Source organism: Centropristis striata, chromosome 9 (genome assembly GCF_030273125.1).
Source record: "Centropristis striata isolate RG_2023a ecotype Rhode Island chromosome 9, C.striata_1.0, whole genome shotgun sequence".
Taxonomy (NCBI): Eukaryota; Metazoa; Chordata; class Actinopteri; order Perciformes; family Serranidae; genus Centropristis; species Centropristis striata.
Window position 1 is genome coordinate 38,917,112 of NC_081525.1, and position 25,405 is coordinate 38,942,516.

At 38.2% G+C, this 25,405-nt stretch overlaps 1 protein-coding gene across 1 annotated transcript in view; it reads left to right on the forward strand.

The window, feature by feature from the left end:
- celf5a (cugbp, Elav-like family member 5a) overlaps positions 1–20,596 on the forward strand; it is a 294,626-nt gene extending 274,030 nt beyond the window's left edge. The window contains exons 8-12 of the mRNA XM_059342003.1: positions 8,414–8,626; positions 10,152–10,244; positions 12,328–12,471; positions 18,695–18,858; positions 19,379–20,596. Of these exons, the coding sequence (XP_059197986.1) occupies positions 8,414–8,626; positions 10,152–10,244; positions 12,328–12,471; positions 18,695–18,822 (578 nt within the window). The 3' untranslated portion in view covers positions 18,823–18,858; positions 19,379–20,596. The remainder of the gene's footprint in view (positions 1–8,413; positions 8,627–10,151; positions 10,245–12,327; positions 12,472–18,694; positions 18,859–19,378) is intronic.
- The last annotated feature ends 4,809 nt before the right edge of the window (positions 20,597–25,405 follow it).

Genomic DNA, 25,405 nt, shown 5'->3' on the forward strand with positions numbered 1-25,405 from the left:
AATGACCCAAAAAAGACATAAAAAGACTTTAAAAAAAAAACAAAATGACCAAAAAAAAAACACAAAATGACCAAAAAAGACACAAAATGACCAAAAAAAGACACAAAATGACCAAAAAAAGACACAAAATGACCAAAAAAGACACAAAATGACCAAAAAAAGACTAAAAAAACCCACAAAATGACCAAAAAAAGACATGAAGTGACCAAAAAGACTAAAACACATTAACACATGAACACTTTAACACAGTGGAGACAGAGCTGACTTCCAAAATGATTTGGCGACCCCCAGAAATCATCTCGCGACCCCAGTTGGGGTCGGGACCCCAAGGTTGAGAATAGCTGCTTTATAGATTGTGATTTGACTCTTCATGTTCAATTCAGTTGCAACTCTCATAGCACCTATTTTCCGACTGTCCTGATGGAGATGTTTATTAGGTTTTTCAGCATACAACCACATTCCCAGAAACAGGTCATCAGTGGAAAGGGCCAACAGGTGGAAGATTTAATAAATTCATTAAGGCACTAATCCTACTCTGCCTAAGCAGAAACCCTTCAAATAATAGAGTACAGATGGAGTGCACATTGTTATAATGGCAACAAGTGTTTAAACTTAAAGTCCCTGAAAACTTGACGTAAAATATTTAATATTTCTCCACCGCATTAAATATTCATAACTATGGGTAAAAAAGCAAAAATCTAAAACATTAATCATCTAATCTGCGTCATCAGGACTGTGTGGGTGTGTGTGTGATTGACAGTGGCCTGGCAACCCACCAAATAAATACAGATCTTTCATGTGAAATACCACATAAACAGAATTTTGTGTTCTGGTGGGAGTCCATCACTCATAGTAAGAAGCTGATTGAGAAAAGAGCTTTTTTTATGGCCTTTAAATGGAAAGATATAAAGAAACTATGGAATCCTACAAGCAGTTGTGAATTGCATTATTAGTAGGAATTGCTCATTTTCTAACACAGAACACATTAGTGTAGCCTCAGTTTAAAATTGTATTTTGATGTGGTTTAAATTTGCAGACAATGAAACGCATTAATTTCGAAGAGCATTCACATTTTGCTTGCCTCACAAATACGTATATTCAAAGGGCAGAATTCAAAGTCACACAGTTTTTCCTTCCTTAAGAGATTTAAAGTGGCAAATCTGCGTGGAAAAAAGTCACAGATTTACGAGAAAAAAAGTGGGAAAAAAAGCTTTTTTCTCGCAGATTCACCACTTTAAATCTCATAAATCTGCACATTTTTTCCCGTAGATTTGCCACTTTAATTTAACTTAATTTTTTTTTCCAGAATTTTGTGTTCTGGTGGGAGTCCATCACTCATAGTAAGAAGCTGATTGAGAAAATTGCTTTTTTTATGGCCTTTAAATGGAAAGATATAAAGAAACCTACAAGCAGTTGTGAATTGCATTATTAGTAGGAATTGCCCATTTTCTAACACAGAAAACCTCAGTTTAAAATTGTATTTTGATGTGGTTTAAATTTGCAGACAATGAAACGCATTAATTTTGGAGAGCATTCACATTTTACTTGCTCCACAAAAACGTATATTCAAAGGGCAGAATTCAAAGTCACATAGTTTTTCCTTGGTATACCAATTGGCCTTTGAAAAGCTGCCCTTCCCATATTCAGATTTATTATTCACACTTTAAGGACCAGACAGACATTTTCTCTTTGAGTCTAAATGCATCACATTTTAAATCAGTTAGATGAAAGCATCTGTTTTGAGTGCTTATTACTTGCTCCAGCGAAAGACAGTCCTTGTGCTGGTAATGACTGCACACTCCAGTATGGGGATAGCATTGCTCGTTGATTTGAATGTATAATTAGCATAATAAATGCTTCTGTTGCATGTAAAGACTTCTTTCGTGAAGCAATCGTGGCAAGGAGCAAATCAACAGTTTTCCTCCTCGAAGAGGCAGCCCGCAAGAATATGAATGTAATTCTGCTTCCATAACATAAATATATGTGACATACACATAATATACATACTGTTTTGCAGTGCAGACCTCTCTCTTGCAGTAATAAGAGTGGAGAAGTGATAGTTAAGAGCTAGCTGTATAGAATATGTAATCTGCTGTCCCGTAGCTTCGTATTCAGCCATGCCAGAGAGGGAACAACATGTCATTATTACAGGCCAATACACGCAGCACACACTGACATTTGCACTCTTGTGTGTGCATTGTAAACAGCCTATGAATACAATTTCCCACAATGCAAGAACTATGTGTCCACTGAGGTATAAAATGAAAATGTCTTGTTATTTTCTAGTTCAGGATAGTAGGAAATACTTTCCCATTTGTAGTGAAAAGAACATTCTCAGGCTCTGCTCTTGTTGGATATTGGGTCATTGTGGCAGTGACATCAATGACTTTCTCATGTAATCAGTGTTTTATTGGCCATGCTGTTGCTTATTGTCTTTCTTTATATCATAACCCCGTTTTGTGATGTTTAACCCAGCTACTATAGTGTTTGTTACTGTTAGTGTGGCTCCGTCTAGTTTTACTTTAAAACTCACACTTCAATTATGGACCCCCAATTTAACATGCATGTTGTCCGCGACCCCCGCTCACTGAACAGAATCTCACACTCACAGTTCAGATAAACCAAAAAAGAAACAAAATGACCAAAAGAGACACAAAATGACAAGAAAAGACACAAAATGACCAAAAAAAGACACAAAATGACCAAAAAAAGACACAAAATGACCACAAAATGACCCAAAAAGACATAAAATGACCAAAAAAAGACACAAGATGACCACAAAATGACCAAAAAAGAAACAAAATGACCAAAAGAGACACAAAATGACAAGAAAAGACACAAAATGACCAAAAAAAGACACAAAATGACCAAAAAAAGACACAAAATGACCACAAAATGACCCAAAAAGACATAAAATGACCAAAAAAAGACACAAGATGACCACAAAATGACCAAAAAAGAAACAAAATGACCAAAAGAGACACAAAATGACAAGAAAAGACACAAAATGACCAAAAAAAGACATAAAATGATTAAAAAAAAGACACAAAATGACCAAAAAAAGACATAAAATGACCAAAAAAAGACACAAAATGACCAAAAAAGAAACAAAATGACCAAAAGAGACACAAAATGACAAGAAAAGACACAAAATGACCAAAAAAAGACATAAAATGACCAAAAAAAGACACAAAATGACCAAAAAAGACATAAAATGACCAAAAAAAGACACAAAATGACCAAAAGAGACACAAAATGACAAGAAAAGACACAAAATGACCAAAAAAAGACATAAAATGACCAAAAAAAGACACAAAATGACCAAAAAAGACATAAAATGACCAAAAAAAGACACAAAATGACCAAAAAAAGACATTAAATGACCAAAAAGACTAAAACACATAAACACTTTAACACAGTGGAGACAGAGCTGACTTCCAAAATGATTTGGATTTAGTTTTACTTGAAACTCACACTTCAATTATGGAGCCTGAGGATGTAGTTGGCGCGTGTCTTAAGCCGAAAAAATCCCACAGTTTCTGTCTTATGGTTTATTGAAAACCTTTCGTTTGAGCATTACAAACAATAAACTGCAGCAATCCAAAAAATAATAATAATTATGAGCACGGTCAAAAACTAGTGTGCTCTCCTCGTCTCCATAATCCTAATTAAAAACAAAGTAAGCAATTATGACGTTACACACATCTCAGCCATCTCAGGCATTCTTACAACCTTAATAAAGAACTATGAATTATGAACTACAAATCTGAATTATTTATCAGCTTTTCCACAATATACAAAATGGCTCTAACAGTTACCATTCAGTTTAGTTTAGTTATTGTGGATAAATGTTTCAGAGCTTTGCCCAGTGGTGGAAAAAGTATTCAGATCCTTTACTTAAGTAAAAGTACTAATACCACATTGTGAAATTACTCCACTACAAGTAAAAGTTCTGCATCCAAATCTTACTGAAGTAAAAGTAGAAAAGTATCAGCATCAAAATCTACTTAAAGTATGAAAAGTAAAAGTATTCGGGTTATGCAGAATGGACCCACTATAATTGTTTTATATATTCTAAATTAATTATTACATTATTTGTATTGATGATTTAATGTATGCAGTGTTTTAATTTTAAAGATAGGGCTCATTGAATTACTTAATATACTGTTAAAAGATTTAATTAAAAAAACGTCTAATCACTTTACATTGATCACATAAAATATGTTAAATCTCGACCTGAAAAGTAACTAAAGCTGGCAGCTTTATCCTAGAGTAAAAAGTACAATATTTGCCTAAAAATGTAGTGGAGTAGAAGTAAAAAGTTACATAAAATGGAAATACTCAAGTCAAGTACAAGTACCTCAAAATTGTACCTAAGTACAGTACTTGAGTAAATGTACTTAGTTACATTCCACCACTGGCTTTGCCTCACTAGAATATCTATGCTGTCTTTATTACAGCTGATTTTTTATGCTTATTCCTTGCAGTTACATTTCCAGCATGATAACCTGCAGTGTTGGGAAGTAACTAAGTACATTTACTCAAGTACTGTACTTAAGTACAATTTTGAGGTACTTGTACTTTACTTGAGTATTTCCATTTTATGTAACTTTATACTTCTACTCCACTACATTTAGAGGCAAATATTGTACTTTTTACTCCACTACATTTAGCTGACAGCTTTAGTTACTTTTCAGATTCAATGTGAAAAAATACCATATATTTAATATGATTACACATTTATAAAACATAACAGTGTGTTAAGTAATTCACATTAGTCCTATCTGGACAACAGTAAAATGATACAAACATAAATGCATCAATACAAATAATCTTATAGTATATTTAGAATATATGAAACAATCTGAGTGGGTTCATTCTGCATAACGAGTACTTTTACTTTTGATACTTTAAGTACATTTATATGCTGATACTTTTGTACTTTTACTTCAGTATGTTTTGAATGCAGGACTTTTACTTGTAGTGGAGTAAATTCACAGTGTTTTATTAGTACTTTTACTTAAGTAAGGGATCTGAATACTTCTTCCACCACTGATAACCTGACTGGACTTAGTGGCCACAATCTTTTGCTTTTATCATATTTTCTCCTTTACCACAGATTTCCCGTCCAACTGCTGACCCTAGAAGTTGGGTAGTTGCATGTAAGGGTCCACACGACCACCTACTACTACCCCTGCTGCTCCTACTATCACCACAACTGCTACACATACATAGACACGTGCTCCCACAGCACTGCTAAGCCTTGGAAAATGAATTTGCCTGATGATGGAGAGGGTGCATTATCTGGCGGTACAGTAGAGTGCGTGTGGCCCGAACAGACTAGCTGTCTCTAGCCCTCAGAATAGGAGCGGCAGTCTCCTGGGTCCTGGTAGGAGAATGGGCTGAAGCTGCAGTCTAATTCATCACAGCTCCGCAGGAAACAAGCAATCGTGGGGAGGCTTCAAAAAAAAAAAAAAAAAAGGGAAACCAGTGCAAAAGACACAACAGCTCTCACTGGACCGGGGCAATTCCCCTGGTCACTGCAGTTGCCTGCCTCACTGTCAGCCTCCTCATGACTTAAGTGCTGAGGCAAGGAGAGGAGGAGGAGAAAGAGGAGGAGAAGGAGAGGAGAGGAGAGGAGAGGAGAGGAAAGGAAAGGAAGTGAAGGGAAGGGAAGGGAAGGGAAGGGAAGGGAAGAAAGGAAAGGAAAGGAAAGGAAAGGAATGGAATGGAGAGGAGAGGAGAGGAAAGGAGAGGAAAGGAAAGGAAAGGGAAGAAAGGAGGGAGGGGAAGAGGAGGGGAAAGAAGAGGAGCTGAGGGACAAGGGAGGAAAAAAGAGGAGAGGAGAGGAAAGGAAAGGAAAGGGAAGAAATTGAATGGAATGGAATGGAATGGAAAGGAATGGAAAGGAATGCAATGGAATGGAATGGAAAGGAAAGGAAAGGAATGGAATGGAATGGAAAAGAAAGGAAAGAAAGGAGGGAGGGGAAGAGGAGGGGAAAGAAGAGGAGCTGAGGGACAAGGGAGGGAAAAAAGGAGAGGAGAGGAAAGGAAAGGAAAGGAAAGGGAAGAAATGGAATGGAATGGAATGGAAAGGAATGGAATGGAATGGAAAGGAAAGGAAAGGAAAGGAAAGGAAAGGAAAGAAAGGAGGGAGGGGAAGAGGAGAGGAGAGGAGAGGAGAGGAGAGGAGAGGAGAGGAGAGGAGAGGAGAGGAGAGGAGAGGAGGAGAGGAGAGGAGGTGCGTACAGAAGAAGGAAAGCAATTCCATATGGCTCTATAGATGATATTACTCAGTGGTGGGAGGCTTCAGCGTGTGATGTACAGCATATTTACCGTGGCATTAGCATAAATCTCAGCATATGCTATGTGTATACTGGATGTGATTGTTTACCCTATCTGGACCACCTCTCACAGGGGGTTCTTTACTCAGGCACCAGATTGTGGGGATATGGCCTGCTGGAGGGTTTCCGTGACAACCTGGGCTTTCTGTCCAATCAGGGCGAGGGTTTCCAGATTGAGAGGTGGTCCTCAGGGGAGCTGTACTTCAACGAGCTTGGATGCTTTGCCACGGAGCAGCCCTTTTAGAGAGACCATCACACAGTGAGATTCTGCTCAAAATGGGTACTTTGATGTTCCTGGCATAATTGGAAACACTTTCCAAAGGAGGGTCCTTTTAAAATGCATTGAATGAGAGAGGACAGGGAGCATCCAATTTCAATTCCGCTCATGAACCATCCTGCAGCTGCCTTTCAGACGTGTACCATATATGTTATGACCCACCCATTTGTCAAACTGCCAACTGTTGTTATTTTGTCTTTTTTATGATGTACAAAAGTAAGAGGCATCTTTGTATTTTTGCTACCTGCTCGTTCAAGCGAATCTCCCTCTGTATCTCCTTCTATTTAGTCCAGATCTTTTCCTTTTTTCTCTCTCAGAAGTTGCATAGTGGTTTCATCATCTTGAGCAGTAAGAGCCAGCAGGGTATCGCACAAACATTACGGACAGGCTCATTTTTCACAGGTTGACTTCCCAGCTATTCTGCAGGATGTGTCACGACAAACGGCGGATATGTGACAGACTCACGTCTCACCCGTGTCCTTGCATTAGAGAGGAGATGCAGCGCTGTGTGTGTGTGTGTGTGTGTGTGTGTGTGTGTTTGTGTGTGTCTATTTGTGCTGCGGTGTGTTTACTCTCTGTACACAAAAAGAGAGCATGTTTATGAGTACACTAACCTACATCTTAATACATTACAACCAGAGTGTTCTCATTCTCAGTTCATCAAATACAAACACTTTGTCACGGCCCTCGGCGTCTGATAACAGCGCACTAGTCATCCTATATGAGATACATCAAGCTTCCATCTGACTCCAATGTAAACACATTTGTGGCTAAATCTGAAGCTCAGAGCAAGTCAGGTGACTGCTAGTAATAAGAGTGAGAATATCTGCTGAGGGAGGAGGAGGAGGTAGATGAATGGGTCAGGACTTTCACCCAGGAGTGCTTTTTGTGTCCCCTATGAAACAAAAAGCCATGTTTTTTTACCAAAAAAAAGACACAAAATGACTAAAAAAATACATAAAATGACCAAAAAAGACACAAACTGACCACAAAATTATCAAAAAAGACACAAAATGACCAAAAAAGACACAATATGACCAAAAAAGACACAAAATGACCAGAAAAGACACAAAATGACTAAAAATGAAAACACAAATGAAACAAAAAGCCATGTTTTTTATGTTGACTACTAACGTAACAAACATACTTATATTAAAGGGGCTGTACACAACATTTGGAACATCAATATAGCACTACACAACTATTTACTATGTAAAGATATAGAGGAGTAATGGCGTCCTGACCAGATAATGAAGTCACGGTTTCTCCTGTTTCAATCTGAGCCTCTCCTTTCTTTGTTGACAACTAACAAAAACATTGACAAAACAAACAAACAAATTGTTGTGGTAGCTGGTTCGGTTGTGCGTGCTCGTTAGTGCGTGTGAATCCTTGTAATAATGGCTGAAAGTAGCATCACCCCGTTTAAGTAATGAGATAGAAATAAGAACCAGTTAACTTAATATTCAATATGCATTTCCCTATATCATTTTGGTTTGAAAAAAAGGGAGTAGGCTGAAGTATAAAACACTTATCTAGGCCTATCCCCTGATACTTAACACTTCAAAATAAGAAATTTTATCTCTATATATAGCCACTTAATGTCAAATAAACATTAGCAACATGTTTAAATCTGTGGCTGTAGTTTGATGCGTTCAGGGTCCTGACTCAGCGCCTCTATGTGACGAGTTGAGAATGAAAAAACAGGTTGTTGAAACTGTTTAGTGGCATCAGGCAGCTGTCTGTAGATATAGTGCTCATGATCCAGTAACAGTAAACCATTTTTTCCCAGCAGGCCTCAGTTCTCCACCAGCCAACATCACCACCTCCGCTGTGCCCAGCATCGTCACGCCCATCGTCAACGGATTCACCGGCATCCCTCATCAGCCCAACGGACACCCCGCTGTGGAGACTGTGTACACCAACGGCCTGCCTCCCTACTCCACCCAGAGCCCCACGGCTGCTGACACCCTCCAGCAAGCCTTCACTGGAGTACAGCAATACACAGGTGGGAGACAGCTTTGTTTACTGTGTTATGTGTATTTCTGTGGTTTCACAATCTGAACGTGCTGCAGCTACAGGACAATCACTGCAGGGTAAGTACAGTAGGAGTCTGAGGACGCTCGCGGGTAAAAACGACAAAATATTTTATCGGAAGTCCCTTTCGTTTAGACCAGTGGTGTCAAACTCAAATACACAATGGGCCAAAATGTAAAACTTTAATAAAATCGCGGGCCAACATTCAACAAAAAAACCTTTTAATATATACCAAACATGTTTTGCTTTAACATTAAATATGGAACCAGCAACGCCTATAAACATACAATATATAACTAAATAGTGCAGACATGCAAAATCAAATTTCAAATAAAAAACACATCAGTGTCATTAATTTATTAAATAAAAATCGTATGCCTCTTTTCTATTTGCATCCTTCTGATTTAAATATCAAAATAAACTTTTTCAACAGGTTAATAAATTCTGCCTTTCTTTTCGCCATTTTTGGGAAGGGGTAGCTGGGAGACAGCTCTAGCTTGAGGTTGCTATGACGACTGTCACAGAGGAGCGTTTCTGGGTCCTGTCCTGATTGACGCGCCAAAACAACAGCAGGGCATTGTGGGATTTGTAGTATTAGCTATGTAATATAATAATTTGGTATTGCCTCGCGGGCCAGAGTTTGACACCCCTGGTTTAGACGGTGATGGCGTTTTTGGGGCTTAAAAACGCAAAAATCTGAAACCACCCTCCAAAGTGTAAAAGTGTAATCCTCTCCTCCGTAGCGTGTCGTCTACACTGACAAGACACAAAACTCTGATCTGATCTGCTCACGTCACGTATGTGTTTACGTCACATACATGCTCCAGTACAGGAAATAAAGAAACGTGGGATTATTTCCATGGTGGGACCTTCAAGCTGCTCTGGCAGCTCTAATAAACTTACAGGAGTCTTTCCACCAAATGTCCAGGATATGTACAGATAGTATTAGTGAACAGAGAAGGATCTGGAATTACCTCCATCACATTCTGGATGCAGCAATTGGTGGGAGGAGCCAGACGGCTTTGGAGGAGACCTGGGAGATCTAGTGATGGTGGAGAACTTTGTGGAAGGAGTAGCTGATGAAAATGTGTGGCGTGAAAACTTCTGCATGCCCAAAGATGCTCTTATGGCTTTAAGTGATGCCGCCTGGCTGCATACAATCACATTCACACACTTTAGCGTCACCGTATGCAGCAGATTTCCTCCTGAAAACGCTCGTCTAAACGAGGAATAAAAAGTGAAGACGCGACGCCACTTTTGCGTCTTCTGTTCAGACCGTCATCATGTTAACGTAGCCTGAAGTTGTATGTATTCAGATGGTGTAGGACAGAACCTTAGCTCGTAACATCAGAGAGCCTTTGATTACACATGTTCTGCTTGTGTGATCGACCTTAAGCATCCTTGACACCGTTCTCTGTGGGCTCCCAGTTTTGACTCTCCTCTCTCTCCCTCTTTCTTTCTTCCTCCTTTCTTTCTTTCTCTCCGTCTCTCTGCAGCGATCTACCCAGCCACCACACTGACTCCCATTGGCCAGACACTGCCCCAACCACCCCAGGTCATCCAGCAGCAGCAGCAGAGAGAAGGTGAGGGTGAGAGAACATTATTACTTTTTACACATCTCATCCCGTGTAATAGTCATATAAAGAAGATGAGCATGAGAAACCAATATTACTTTAGCACTGTACACACCTCATTCTGTGTAATAGATATATAAAGAATGTGAGGGTGAGAGAAGAATATTACTTTAACACTGTACACATCTCATTCTGTGTAATGGATAGAGTTGAACAGCTGAAAGTGTTAGTGAATGCACTCCACATCTCATTCCAGGTAATAGATATATAAAGTATGATGATAGAACAATGCTAATCCAACTATATTGTACATTCTGAAAATAGGTTACATATAATCTGTAGGCTAGACAGATAGGCGCAGGTTTTTGTTTTGATAAGTTATAATTAAAGCGTATAGAATAAAATCCCTAGCTGTGAGAGTAGTGGCACTACAAAAAATGAGAATGAAAATGTAGAAAGTAGGTTTGCAGGAAATAAAATTGTGGCAGCTTACTTTAAGATCAAGTAACTCACATTGCAATGTGATGGTTTCCACTCACACCTTCTGCAGTTTTACACAGTAATATTTCATTCATGTTGCATGGAGGCTGTGTCATTTGCAGTGAATAAGTAAAAGCAGTTCTTTTGCTATTGGCTATGTCGTTGTGTTTTTAATATTAGAAATAACGATGTCAGACAGGATGTGTGAAAGTATGATTGAAGCAACCAAGCACTCAGTTTTGCACATCATATCCAGGTTTTATTTCTTTCCCTTTCTTGGAACACTTTCTATGAAGAGCATATCTATGAGGGCATTCATAGTAGTGCATTTATAATGCAGTAACTAGGCAAAACTGCGAAAAATGACTTTAAAGTTATCCTGTAAGTAGTTGTAGGTAGATTATTGGACATGTGGCTGTTTTGTTGCTTTATATTATCTTATTCTTTGTACATATCAATCCTCATATTTAATTTTATATTTTACCCCTATTTTGCAGTTACTGTATTCTTGCTTTGTATTACTTACCAAAAACGTGGCACCATACCAAGGAAAAAGGCAGTAGATTCTCCAAAAACTATTTTGCCACAACTTGGGCAACTTGGGTATTTGAAATAATTGGAACCATTTGTTTTCCTGAACATGGATATACCAAACCCAAACTAATTTGACCATTTTAGGTCAATATTTTCCACCCGGAAGCTGTTCTGGTGCTGAAACGGCTGCTTAAAGTCTCACATTGCTAAGCTGTACCAAGGCCCAAATGGGGACAATTTATTTTGAATAGGACCACATTATTATGAGTGAGTATTAGATTATTGTGTGTCTGGGGGTGTTTCTGTATCTGTAATGTAGTATCTGCTATACCTACAAATCATAATGTTAAAACACTGCAAAACAACTTTTCTTTGAAGCGATATAGGCAAGTTAAACTCCAATTCAACAGAGCAAAACAAAAAAAATTTCATGAGGATGCCGCGAAATCAGCTGTGTGTCGTGATATGTATTCAAAAAAGTGAAATACGTATTGATGCATCTATAATAATGCATGCTTTTTCACAACATTACATTGTTAGTGGTAAGTAGTGTAATGCATTTCATTCATGTATGGGAATGAATGCTGCATCATAAGTGATTATTATGTAAGACGCGAAATTGTTCCTAAACTATGCAGATAATTACAAGTAAAATTTTCCAATTCACTGTTTTCATTCCAGTGATAATAATCTAGTTTTAATAATAGTTTTGGTTAATTATATTTGATTTATTTTACAGCACAGTGATCACATCACAGATAGTTGCTTATATGAAAATGTGATCAATCATCTAGATTTAGTCCTTCATATTCATATTTAATCAGAAAAGTTTTTAAAATGTAAAATAGAAATGTTAAATCCGTTGAGTATCAGCTAAATTAATGCAAAAACCTTTAAATCTATCTTTGTGTGTTTAAAAACATTAATGTCTTATCACTGATAATGTCACAGACATCCTGGAAATCTATTTCCACTTATCTTGATTTAGTCGACACGAGAGACTGAATAGATCAAAATGACAAATCCACAGCTGTCTCTCTCCGTCCCTCACACTCCAACTCTCTCTCTCTCTGTCTGTGTTCAGGTCCGGAGGGTTGTAACCTGTTCATCTACCACCTGCCACAGGAGTTTGGAGACAATGAACTCATGCAGATGTTTCTGCCCTTCGGCAGCGTCATCTCCTCTAAGGTCTTCATGGATCGGGCAACCAACCAGAGCAAGTGCTTCGGTGAGTTACTGGCTGCCACTCACACACACTGCAAAGAAGCCAACTTGTATTTTTTGGCCTAAAACAGTGATTTAAGTTGGTAAAACTTGGAAATATAAATTATTGACATTTAGGGCAATAATGTAAGTTAGCACAACAAAGGAAGCCAGTTGTCTGCTCAAAAACAAGTTGGTGAGTTGTTGTTACTTATATCTTTAAGTTGGGGTTCACAACAAGGGACAATAGTTCTGATAACTCTTATTTCTTTGTTGGGAAATTCGGGAAAGCGGTGAAATTCGGTCATTAGCGACAGCTAGCGGCTAACTGATGCTAGCGGCTAACTGATCCAATCCAATCCCCCTTTATTTGTATAGCACATTTAAACAACACAAACGTCTCCAAAGTGCTGTACATAAAATCAACAATAAAACAAACAATTCCATATACCAATCAGCAATAAATAATAAGTGTATAAATCTAAAATGATGCCATAAATAAAACAATACAATCAAACAGATAAACATAGTAATATAAAATAAAAGACGTAGTTAAAAGTAGTAAAAGAAATAAAAGAAATAAAAGACACAGAGGACCACAAAACTCACGCAGTGTTAAAAAGCCAAGGAATAAAAATGGGTCTTGAGACGAGACTTAAAACATTCCACTGTGGGGGCTAACTGATGCTAGCGGCTAACTGATGCTAGCGGGTAACTGATGCTACCAGCTAACTGATGCTAGCGGCTAACTGATGCTAGCGGCTAACTGATGCTAGCGGCGCTGCTTGTTACAGCTACAAGAGTAGCCATTAGCGTATCAATGCTAACTCAAAATTGTGGTCACAACATTAGCTGACATTTCATAGCGGCGTTACAATCGTGCCAATTCAGCACATTGCAGAAGTTAGCAGAAGTAAGGATTAAAAGTTATTACAATGTAAAATTATAAGTTAGTACAACTTACAGTTGAGTTGACAAAAATCTGAATTCAGAGTTGAGCAACCTCAAAAACAAAACTTAAAATATTTAGTTTAATTGTCCAACTTAAAATTTTATCGAAGTTTGTTGCCTTGAAATTTTGAGTTCAACCAACTTTTCTTTTTTTGCAGTGTAGTTACACCATTGTGTAAGAATATGGGACTTTTGCTCTCTCTGTACATTTTTACAGACTTCCTCTTGGATAAAACTTTCAGTTTGATTTTATTAGTTTGTAATTTGTCTCGTCATCCACATAAAGATGTGACCCACTGTGGATTCTAATAGGTGAAAAAAGCCGAGAACAATATGTGGCAAATTATGTGACCACCTATTAACACTGAAGAGAAACATATAATGAGTGTATTTATGAGATGGACTCATAGCAATGTGCTCTTGCACGACACAACATTTGTTTTTGCAGTTTTTTTTCAAAATAATCAGACGTGTGTGCGTTGTGTAAAAAATCACAGCTTAGGCGAGAAAAACTTCATAGTGTAATACATTTACACAATGATGAAAGTGTTTATTTTCATCCTGCGCACCACACAATTTGTTAAACAAATATTTTTTAGCTGCTGTAGATTCTTATGATGTTTGACAGCAGCCAGACGTGGAGGATTGAAGGATCTTACCCCTGAGTGACTGACCTGAATTTGCATCTTGATGACTGTTGTGTTTCAGCATCAGTGCTGTAGAAAATGTGCTGAATACAATGTAGCCAAACTAGCCATGATGCAGTCGATCAGAGCCCATGTCCTTGTTTCTGTTTGGCAGCTGTGTGACCTGAAAACCTTGAGGTGCTGTATCAGCATCCACATCACCGTTCTGTAACCCCAATATCTGTCAATACCCTCACTGCTGAGGCTGATTCACACTCCTCCACGCCTCCCGTCCCATTTAGCTCCGTCAGCCAACACACACCAACAAGCCTGAGGGCTTATAACAACTTTGAGGAGACAGGCGGGTGGGGATGGCGGCGGCGGGTGGAGGGGGGGTTGGAGGCAAAGGACAATTATGGATCAGCATTTGTTTTCACTTCAGGGAACAGCAGAACCCTGGGCAAAATTGATCGCCAGTCCCGTCTCCCTGGGGGGACTTAATAACATATAAATTCATGAAAGAAGAGCTATTTGCAGTATTGACTTATACACTATGCATTTACAACATAATGTTAGGCCTGGGGACGGAGAGAGCACACTGGTGTAATTAATCTAGAGAGGAGAAAGAGGGGATAAACTTAGATTGATGGTGTGCAAAAGACAAGGAAACAGAGAGTAAGAGAGAAAGCACACTTAAGTAATGTGTGACAGGAGCGAGCCAACCTGGTCTCGCTGAAATCCGTGGAATAGCCACGGAATCGCTCAAATTTCCGTGAAACTGACACGGATTTCGCTACAATGCAAGTTAATGACAGTCATATCCCGTGGCTATTGGTTTGTTCCAAGTCACGTGACTTTCAAGCAGTGGTGGAAGAAGTATTCAGATCCCTTACTTAAGTAAAAGTACTAATAAAACACTGTGAATTTACTCCACTACAAGTAAAAAGTCCTGCATTCAAAACATACTGAAGCAAAAGTACAAAAGTATCAGCATATAAATGTACTTAAAGTATCAAAAGTAAAAGTACTCGTTATGCAGAATGAACCCACTCAGATTGTTTAATATATTCTAAATATGTTATAAGATTATTTGTATTGATGCATTTATGTTTGTATCATTTTACTGTTGTCCAGATAGGACTAATGTGAATTACTTAACACACTGTTATGTTTTATAAATGTGTAATCATATTAAATATATGGTATTTTTTCACGTTGAATCTGAAAAGTAACTAAAGCTGCCAGCTTAATGTAGTGGAGTAAAAAGTACAATATTTGCCTCTAAATGTAGTGGAGTAGAAGTATAAAGTTACATAAAATGGAAATACTCAAGTAAAGTACAAGTACCTCAAAATTGTACTTAAGTACAGTACTTGAGTAAATGTACTTAGTTACTTCCCAACACTGCTTTCAAGGTCCCGGCGGTCAGAACAAAAAACATGGCGGACAGTTCTCTCATTTTTAGTGAAAAATCAATATTTTGACTTAGTTTCTGCATAAAAATGGATTTTGATCACATTTCTAGCGAGAAATATATGTTTTATTTTCTAAATCTTCACTCAGTGAATGTACATAATCACTTTGTGGTGAAGATCTCGCCAGAAAAATATGACTGTCATTAACTTGCATTGTAAGCGAAATCCGTGTCAGTTTCACGGAAATTTGAGCGATTCCGTGGCTATTCCACGGATTTTGAGTTAAGCGAAATCCGTGGCTATTTCACGGATTTCTGTGAGATCATGTTGAGCGAGCGGAGGGCTTTAAAGGAACACTCCACCGTTTTTTCATATTAAAACATGTTATTCGGGTAAGTAAGACGAGTTGATACAGACCTCTTGCGTCTCAATGCGTGCACTCAATCGCCCTGGCGCGCGGCGCCACTTGGCTAGCACTTAGCTTAGCCCAGTTCATTCATTAGGATCCAAACAGATGGACAGTTAGAAGCGACCAAACTCCTCCACGTTTTCCCTATTTAAATACAGCTACACGAGTAGTTAAACGACCAAGTATGACGACACAAAATAAAACGTGGCGCTTTTCTAAGCGGATAAAAAGGAGAACTATAATGTATGGTGGAATAGCACTTGGGAGCACTTCGACTCGGCGCAGTAATATCATCACTCCTGAGGGAAGAAGATTTTTCAGGAGTGATGATATTACTGCGCCGAGTCGAAGTGTTCCCAAGTGCTATTCCGCCATACATTATAGTTCTCCTTTTTATCCGCTTCGAAAAGATCCACGTTTTATTTTGTGTCACCATACTTGGTCATTTAACTACTCGTGTAGCTGTATTTAAATAGGGAAAACGTGGAGGAGTTTGGTCGCTTCTAACTGTCCATCTGTTTGGATCCTAATGAATGAACTGGGCTAAGCTAAGTGCTAGCCAAGTGGCGCCGCGCGACAGGGCGATTGAGTGCACGCATTGAGACGCAAGAGGTCTGTATCAACTCGTCTTACTTACCCGAATAACATGTTTTAATATGAAAAAACGGTGGAGTGTTCCTTTAAGAGAGCTCTAAAGCTGCATCTCCTCTCCATCTCATCGCCGCTCCCAGCCCGAATGTGTTAACCTGATGGCGGGTTAGGAGGTCACCTCCTTTCCCTGCCTCTAGACTTTCTTCAGACTCGCGTTCGCTCAGCCCTCCTCCTCCTCCGCGCCGCCCAGCCTTCGCCCTAATGGGCCAGCCCAGAGCCAAGCAGGCCAGGCAGACATGTCTCCCAGGTGGCTGTGGACGTGGAGAGGCTCCTGCTGTTTTTCACGGGTCATCGGCTGCTCCTAATGACACCACAGACACAGGGGAGCGCATCAAGCGGAGACACACTCCACTGCAGTTTCTGGTCACTGAATTCTCAAGGCTTTATTTTTACACATGATGAAAACAGGATGTTCAGCATAGGTTTGAGGAGGGGTGTATCTTGGGGGAAATGCAGGCTTGTCTCCTCATGATGAACTATGTTTGCTCTTGTTTTGGTCGAACTACTTTGCACGGGGACTTGTGCTCATTCATTTCTCTATTTTTTGGGCTTTCTAGGGATTCAAAAACTGAACTTAGCTGGAAAACACATGTTAAAAACAGAAAGTATTTATACACTGTAAAAAATATCTGTAGATTTTACGGTGAAAAACTGCTAAACCATGACAGTAAAAGACCGTAAAATGATAAATGGGTTAATTCAGTTTCAGTAACAATGAAACACCGTAAATGTATATATCAGCCAAAACAGTATTTTTTACAGTTTTGTTTTGGGGAAAATACATTACTCCAGTGTAAAATACACTGTAATATGTAATTAATGTAATATATATACAAGCCGCCACTGTCATTTTTGCATTTATCTTTTGTGAAAAGTACTTTGTCTCACTGTTAAATGTACTAAACACCATATCGCCAGCAAAAATATACTGTAATATTTAATGGTAAAATCTTTAATTTATGCATTTTCATTTATAAAGTATTTGCTTGTCAATTATATGGCAAAACAGTATTTCTTTTGATGGAAAAACCTTTTATTTATACAGTAAAAAATGGAATAAAATGGCAATCTTAAACGTGAAATCAACAGTGCCAATATCTTTTTACCGTAATATTTAAAAAAGTTCTACTGTATTTATTACGGTAAAGTTCTGGCAACAACAGCTGCCGTTTTTTTTTACCGTAAAAACAACAGTTTTTTTTTTTTACAGTGTAGGCATGACCTGATCATGAAACAGATTCCAAACGTAATTATTCAGACACAATTAGAGATTCAATCCATCTTTTTATAGTCCATTAAACCCGCCAAAATCAGCAGTTGCATCCTTCTTAACCTTCAGAATATTCTGGACATGGCTTCCTCCCTCACATGCCAGGACTGCCTGATATTTTATCTCTTTCAGACTAAAACTGTCAGCCATGAGACAGCATCACCACAGTGATGCCTCATGAAAATAACACCCCCACACTTGTTGCACCTGGAGTCCAACAGTGGTAGGTTATTTTAGCTGTTTCTGGAAGTTGTGCAACAAGAAGCAGCTGGTCAAAATCCAATTCTGACACAGTGGTGGTCACGATGGACATAATAAACTGAAGAAAATAATACTTTATACGCCTGTTTCTAGCTTGATAACAGCTTTATAGCACGCTGTCACAAACACTGAGCGCTTCCTGCCTCAACAACGCCATCTAGACTCATTCAGGAGGAGACAGACCAGGAGATATTTGTTTTTATTTCTCATCTTTTTTTTCCAGCAGTTTTTTCTGCCTGCTTGTTGAGTCATTTGTAATAGATATCATCTCTAAATATTGACTTAAATTTTTACGTTAAAGTGGCATTCCTTAAAATAAACTGTTGTATGCTTTTTTGACCAGCTATTCAAGCCATGAATGGCTTGAATAGCTGTAGCTTAATGTGAAGCTGCAGAAGTAGCAAATTTGCATGAGCAGTAACGTCATACAGCAGGTTTTAATTCTGGGAATGTCACAGACACCCAGCTCATAATTACTATATAATAATAATAATAATAATAATAAATATAATACTGCAAATACATAAGCATTGTAATACTTTCATCAGTGAAATATGAGCTTAACCGTCAGTTATTAAATGACAATCTTCCCGACTTTTCCTTTAAAGCTTGTTTTAGGTGCTCATAATTCTAAACGGGGCTAATGAACTTGTATTTTTTCACAGGTTTCGTGAGTTTCGACAACCCTGCTAGTGCACAGGCAGCTATTCAAGCCATGAATGGCTTTCAGATTGGGATGAAGAGGTTGAAAGTCCAGCTAAAGAGACCGAAGGATGCCAGCCGCCCTTACTGACACAGCCTACCTTCAGTATTCATTGCAGCAGCACAGGTGAGCCAGCAAAGTGTCAGAAACCTGTCACTGGTTCAAGATTAAAACCCTCAACGTTGTTTTTGTTGAAGCTGAAGATTTGACTCCGGTTGAAAGAGAATCGGTTGACACATGCTGATGGCCAAACGTTCTGCTCCTACTTCTTCAGATTGACTGAATTCAAGAGCTTAGGATTTTCTTATCTATGTGACAGATAAGGATTAAATATAGTGTGTGTTCAGTGGATGTAAAGCTGAATATTTTTCTGGAGTTTTAGTATCTGCAGACATGGAGAAACCATACGGGTTGATTTCATATGCTTCACAGCAGGCGTATTAATTATGGGAAAATCTGTCATCATTGTGATTGACAAAGATTGATTGGTGTGCCAGTGTGGGTTAGCTCTCTCCAGACCATTTCACTGGTATAATAGAGCCATATTGGACCATCCAAAGTTTAAAGAAATGGGTCTTTGGAATGACAGCTTAATGAGCAGTGAGATCTGAAATTGCCTTTTTTTTTTTCTTCTTCTATTTTTCAGGTTTTAGAGGACACGTGAAGATATCTCGGAGGAGTTAAACTTTTTTTCTTTGAAAGCAAAATATGTTTTAAAAAAATCAACACATAAGGAATTTTTGAAGACATATCAGCATTTACTTATGAAGATATAGGTTACGGCAGAAAAAGAAGATGCGAAAAGAGGAGGAGGCGCTTCACCGGGGGACTTAACAGTACCAGATGGCACAGTGCAAGAAAGAAAGACGAGAAGAAGAAAAAAAAACTGAAAAAAGATGTGATGAGACTGAACAACAGAACTTTTTTCTTGTTGAGACTTGAATTGTTAATTAAGCAACAAACTAACAAACAAAAAAGCAGCAACAACAAATAGATTTCTATATACATATTATATACACATATATATAAGGAAAGAGGCGCTTGTGGCTTTTACTGTACTGGACAAATGAGGGTTAAAACTTGAAGATCAAGAAAAACAGTGGAAAAAAAGAGGCTATTCTATTTGTCCACTGACAGACTTTCTTTCTCTTTCCCTCTTTCTCTTATTCTCTCACCGTCTCTCTCAGCAAGCGCAGAACTATGACTCTTGGAGGTCACTGAGGTTTCCATTAGCAACAGTAGAACTGCAAATCTTTCACCCCTAAGGGACCAAAGGACCAAACATTTTTATTGTTCTGAACAGTAATATATAGTATTAATGATACTAATACTACAAACTACTACTAATAATATTACAAGTTAAACTTTAGAAGAAATACTAGCTTCAGGTTGAAAAAAAAAAGAGGAAAGGGGTTTTGGTTTCTTTTCCTTTTACATTTATAGCTACTGGGTTTAAGGAATATTAAAACAAAACAGAAAAAAAATGTATAAAGCTATACTATTTTAGTGGAGTAGAATATGTGGGTTAGACATTGTTTCGGGCATGTTCAGATTAATTCTTTTAGCCACTCATTTGCTTCATCTGCATCACAGCATTTCATCTCGGAGGTGTGATCTGTCTGTTATTGTGTCAGTAGAAGAAGAAGAAGAAGAAGAAGAAAACAGTCCCGTAGTGCCAAAAGTGACACAATAACAGCCTCTTAAACCAAACAGTACTGATCCACAGTGCCCTGTCTTCTGCTCAACCTGGTCTCACAGAAATCCGTGAAATAGCCATGGATTTCGCTTAACTCAAAATCCGTGGAATAGCCACGGAATCACTCAAATTTCCGTGAAACTGACACGGATTTCGCTACAATGCAAGTTAATGACAGTCATATCCCGTGGCTATTCCATGGATATTTGTTCCTATTGGTTTGTTCCAAGTCACGTGACTTTCAAGGTCCCAGCGGTCAGAACAAAAAACATGGCGGACAGTTCTCTCATTTTTAGTGAAAAAAACAATATTTTGACTTAGTTTCTGCATAAAAATGGATTTTGATCACATTTCTAGCGAGAAATATATGTTTTATTTTCTAAATATTCACTCAGTGAATGTTCATAATCACTTTGTGGTGAAGATCTCGCCAAAAAAATATGAATCTGTGGAATAGCCACGGAATCGCTCAAATTTCCGTGAAACTGACACGGATTTCGCTACAATGCAAGTTAATGACAGTCATATCCCGTGGCTATTCCAACATACAAAGTGATTATGTACATTCACTGAGTGAATATTTAGAAAATAAAACATATATTTCTCGCTACAAATGTGATCAAAATCCATTTCTATGCAGAAACAAAGACAAAATATACATTTTTTCACTAAAAATGAGAGAACTGTCCGCCATGTTTTTTGTTCTGACCGCCGGAACCTTGAAAGTCACGTGATTTGGAACAAACCAATAGGAAAAAATATTAACTTGCATTGTAGCGAAATCCGTGTCAGTTTCACGGAAATTTGAGCGATTCCGTAGCTATTCCACGGATTTTGAGTCAAGCGAAATCCGTGGCTATTTCACGGATTCCTGTGAGACCATGTTGCTTCTGCTCATGTCAGCACATTGCAATTCCATAAATGAAGGAAGAGTAATTCCATGTCGTCATTAAAGCCTTGATATTACAGATAATCTGACCATAAAGCACTGTGGTAAAAGTGCCACCCGGCTGAGCTGGAGACGCAGCAGTAAAACACCACAGCATCTGTAACTGCTTAATAAAATATACAAATGAGCCTGACAGCAGTTGTAAAAATTTCCATCGGCGTGTCACAGTGGTCGGTGCCGGGTCGTGGCCTCTCCCGCTGCCAAGCTCCTCCAGCTGCTCCCAGCAGGTGAGAGCAGACTCCCCTCCTCCTCCTCACCTCCTCCTCCCTCTCTCCTCACCTCCAAGTGCCAGCATATCTCTCTCTTAATAGGGACCATCAGTTCACGGGGGCCGAGAGCTAACCCACAGCATAATTAGGATAATGATAATATTGATCAGATGTGGAGCAGCACCGCAGGGCAAGAGATGCGCAATCAATTACGCATTGGCATTTTGAATGAATTGACTGAGTGACAGAGTCCATTTTTCTCTCACTGGCTGCCATTTTTTCCTTCTAACAACCATTCTCAGTCTAAGAGGGGAACCCCAAACCTGACACAGACAGGCAGCACATCCTGTGGGATATCCCGTCAAACTCACTAAAAATCTGTCATCATCACTTAAATGGAGCAGGTTCAGAGGTTTACATGGCTGCCACAGGATCTGTATATAGTCGTAGAGTTCTTCAGTGAAGAGCAGCTGTATATTTATTTTTTCCAAAGGGTATAATAGCACAGTAAGAGCTTGTACACGGTGAGGAACAGCCTGGCATTACCAGCCTTAGGAGGTCAAATTAAGAGCAAAATGATCCATCAATTAGACAGCAGCAGGCCTGTAAGTGTAGCTGCTACAGCTGCTGCCTCTTCAACGAGACGACAGCTTACCATTAGCGCCGGTCACACATGGCTCCTATACAGTGTGGTCACGACACATCAAGCCGTATCAGATATGATTAATTAACTAAACTAGCATCATCTGTGGCCATGCACAGTACATCCGAGATGAAATCTTTTCTTTTTTGTCATGAAAAAAATCCATTTTACTCACAGATTTGTTGTCTTTTAATTTGAGAATATTTACATTCATTGACTGCCAACATGGTCTCACAGGAATCCGTGAAATAGCCACGGATTTCGCTTAACTCAAAATCCGTGGAATAGCCACGGAATTGCTCAAATTTCCGTGAAACTGACACGGATTTCGCTACAATGCAAGTGAATGAGTTTCACGGAAATTTGAGTGATTCCGTGGCTATTCCACGGATTTTGAGTTAAGCGAAATCCGTGGCTATTTCACGGATTTCTGTGAGACCAGGTTTGTTTGCACTGAAGCAGCCTGACCCCCTCAGGACTCTGTGAGACCTCAGCACTCTAAACTTTAGACACATCAGCGTTTCAGTCATCCAATCACAACGCGTCTCTATGATCCCATACACACTAACTTGAGCCTCTGTAGTCTGGTGCAACAAATGTCATCACCAGAATGGCTCCCCAGGTCCTGATGACTTTATATTTTTATTTTTATTTTCTTTATTTATATGATAACTGCTATTCCGTATTATTAGAAAGGGGACATTTAATTTTCAGGAGACCATTAACAAATGTTACTACCCTCATTCACTGTATATTGTTCTCTTGCAGGCAATATTTAGATGCTGTAAAAAAAAGAAAATGCCTTTTCTCATCACAAATTGCCAAATTATGCAAGCATATCCACTGCATTTCCTCATCAGACTTTAAACCATGCCAGATTCCTTGAAAATTTCAGATTGTTTCTTATAAATGTGTTAATTTTCAGGAACTATTGATCAATAGGACAAAAGTATTTGATTTTGTGACATAGCATAACGTTGTAGGAGCTGGTTCCTTTCAGGCTGTAATGATATACAATAGAGTTTTCCAGTGAAAAGGTTAGATTTCATATATATTTGCCAGCAGACAGCTTTTCTCCCCCTGGTGAGTTACTGTTAGTTTCCTCTCTGCTGTCAGGGCCCAACAGCTTTAGGAAGCTGTGATATATGCCCTCCTCTCCCCGGGCCATACAGGGCCTTATAAACCCACTCAAAAATCTTTTCTTATGGGATTTCTACTGGAGAGTTTTTTGAATTATTAAAATCAAATTAAATTTGGCCTTCACAACAGCTTGGGTAATGCAAATTAAAGATGCCAGCTGTGGCTGAAATTTAATGAGTTTGAAAAGATGTTGAGTTAATTTCATTCTGCCAAGAGAAAGATGAAATTTGATTGAATGCAATTAAGACGGTGAAGGTTTGTGGATGGAGACAGTTTATATGGAGTGCATAGGCCTAAATATACATATCTATTAGGAAATTCCAAAAAGGGAAAATAATGAAATGACTGAAATCCAAGAAATTAATTAAGTTGGCATTTTTGAATTATCAGAACTGGCCTAAAATCCACTAAAAAAAAGAAAGAAAGGAAGGCAATAGTGCTGATTCAGCTTCATGTGGTCAAACTTAAGTTTATTTTCCTCATTGTTGTCACTCTTTCATCCACTTTTACCATTTTTTTAAACTATTTGTCATCCTACCATGGTGCCCTTTCAATCTCTGAGCATGCTCAATGGGGGCTGGGAGGGTTAAAGATTACGGTACTACTAGTATTAACAATATGATTCTTTAACTATGGTTTGAATGCTAAGGATAGTAGCTTATTATAAATATGAAATCTGTATATTATTGAAAATCAGCACAGGGCCTTTCTTTGGGTACATATAGAGTAGGGTTTGAAATGGGGGAGGGTTTGGGGGGGGTTCGCTTTATAAAGATGTTAACTTTCTGGTTTCTCAGCACAAAGCATACAAAAACATATGAGTCTGTGAAGAAGACTTTACCGACATACAGGGCGCAAAAAGAGGAATCTCAGTACTATTCTTTAAACCTGGAGGAGAAAATGCAGTTTACAGGTTGTATTGTTTTTCTTTCTTTTCTTCTTCTTCTTTTTTTAAAGGAGAGCGCCACCTGTTTTTGTGGCAGCGTCAGTACAGCATGGATTAACTGACAGGGAAAGCAGTATCTTTTTATAAAAAAACATTTAAAAAACTATGTGTTCTGTATTAGCCTGAGAAACCAAACATTTTTCCCCTGTTGAAATTTCTTAATACTTGCTGCTTAGATTACTTCATATTAATGATTGATGATTAAATAATTTTATAATTATCGGGTCAAGTATGTAACTTGATGTTTATTTATCTATTTATTTATTTATTTTATTTATTTATTTATTTATTTATTTATTTATTTATTATTTATTCAGCCACTTTTCTTTTTCTTTTTCTTTTATGGTTATGGTAAGATAAAGATATGTATCAAAAAGAAATGCTTATTGGGGCTTTTCTCTCTTTCTCTCCTTTTTTTCCAATTTTACAATAAAAATTCAAACAGGATGTTTTGTTTCTCACAGTAATATGATGTTGAATGGCGTGCTGGACCACGGTGCAAAGAGAGGGGGAGTTGTTGCACCAGGATTTACTCTCAACAGTGGCGGTTCTAACCAGGGGCCTCCAGGTGTCAAATTAATAATAAAATGATCAATTTATAACGATGAACAATGCAACAATTCTAACCTTTTTTTTGTTCAAACAATATCTCATTGTACACAAAAGAAGCCCAGAATGTGTACATTGTGTAATAGCTTAACTCTATGGAGTCTTATAGGGCTATTTTGTCAATTTTTTAGTCATTTTGTGTCTTTTTTGGTCATTTGTGTCTTTTTGTGTCTTTTTTGGTAATTTTGTGTCTGTTGTTGTGTCTTTTTTTGTCATTGGTGTCTTTTATGTATCTTTTTTTGTGCCTTTTTTGTGTCTTTTTGTCATTTTTATGTCTTCTGTGGAGTTTTTTTTGGTTATTCTGTCGTCTCATTTTGTGTCTTTTTTGGTCATTTTGCATCTTTTTTTTAGTCATTTTGTGTCTTTTTGTTTCTTTTTTTGGTCTGCTTTGTTTTTTACATCTGGATGTATAATAATCCTTTTCATGTCTTTACATGTCTTTGTAAGTCATTTTGTGTCTTTTTTGGACATTTGTGTCTTT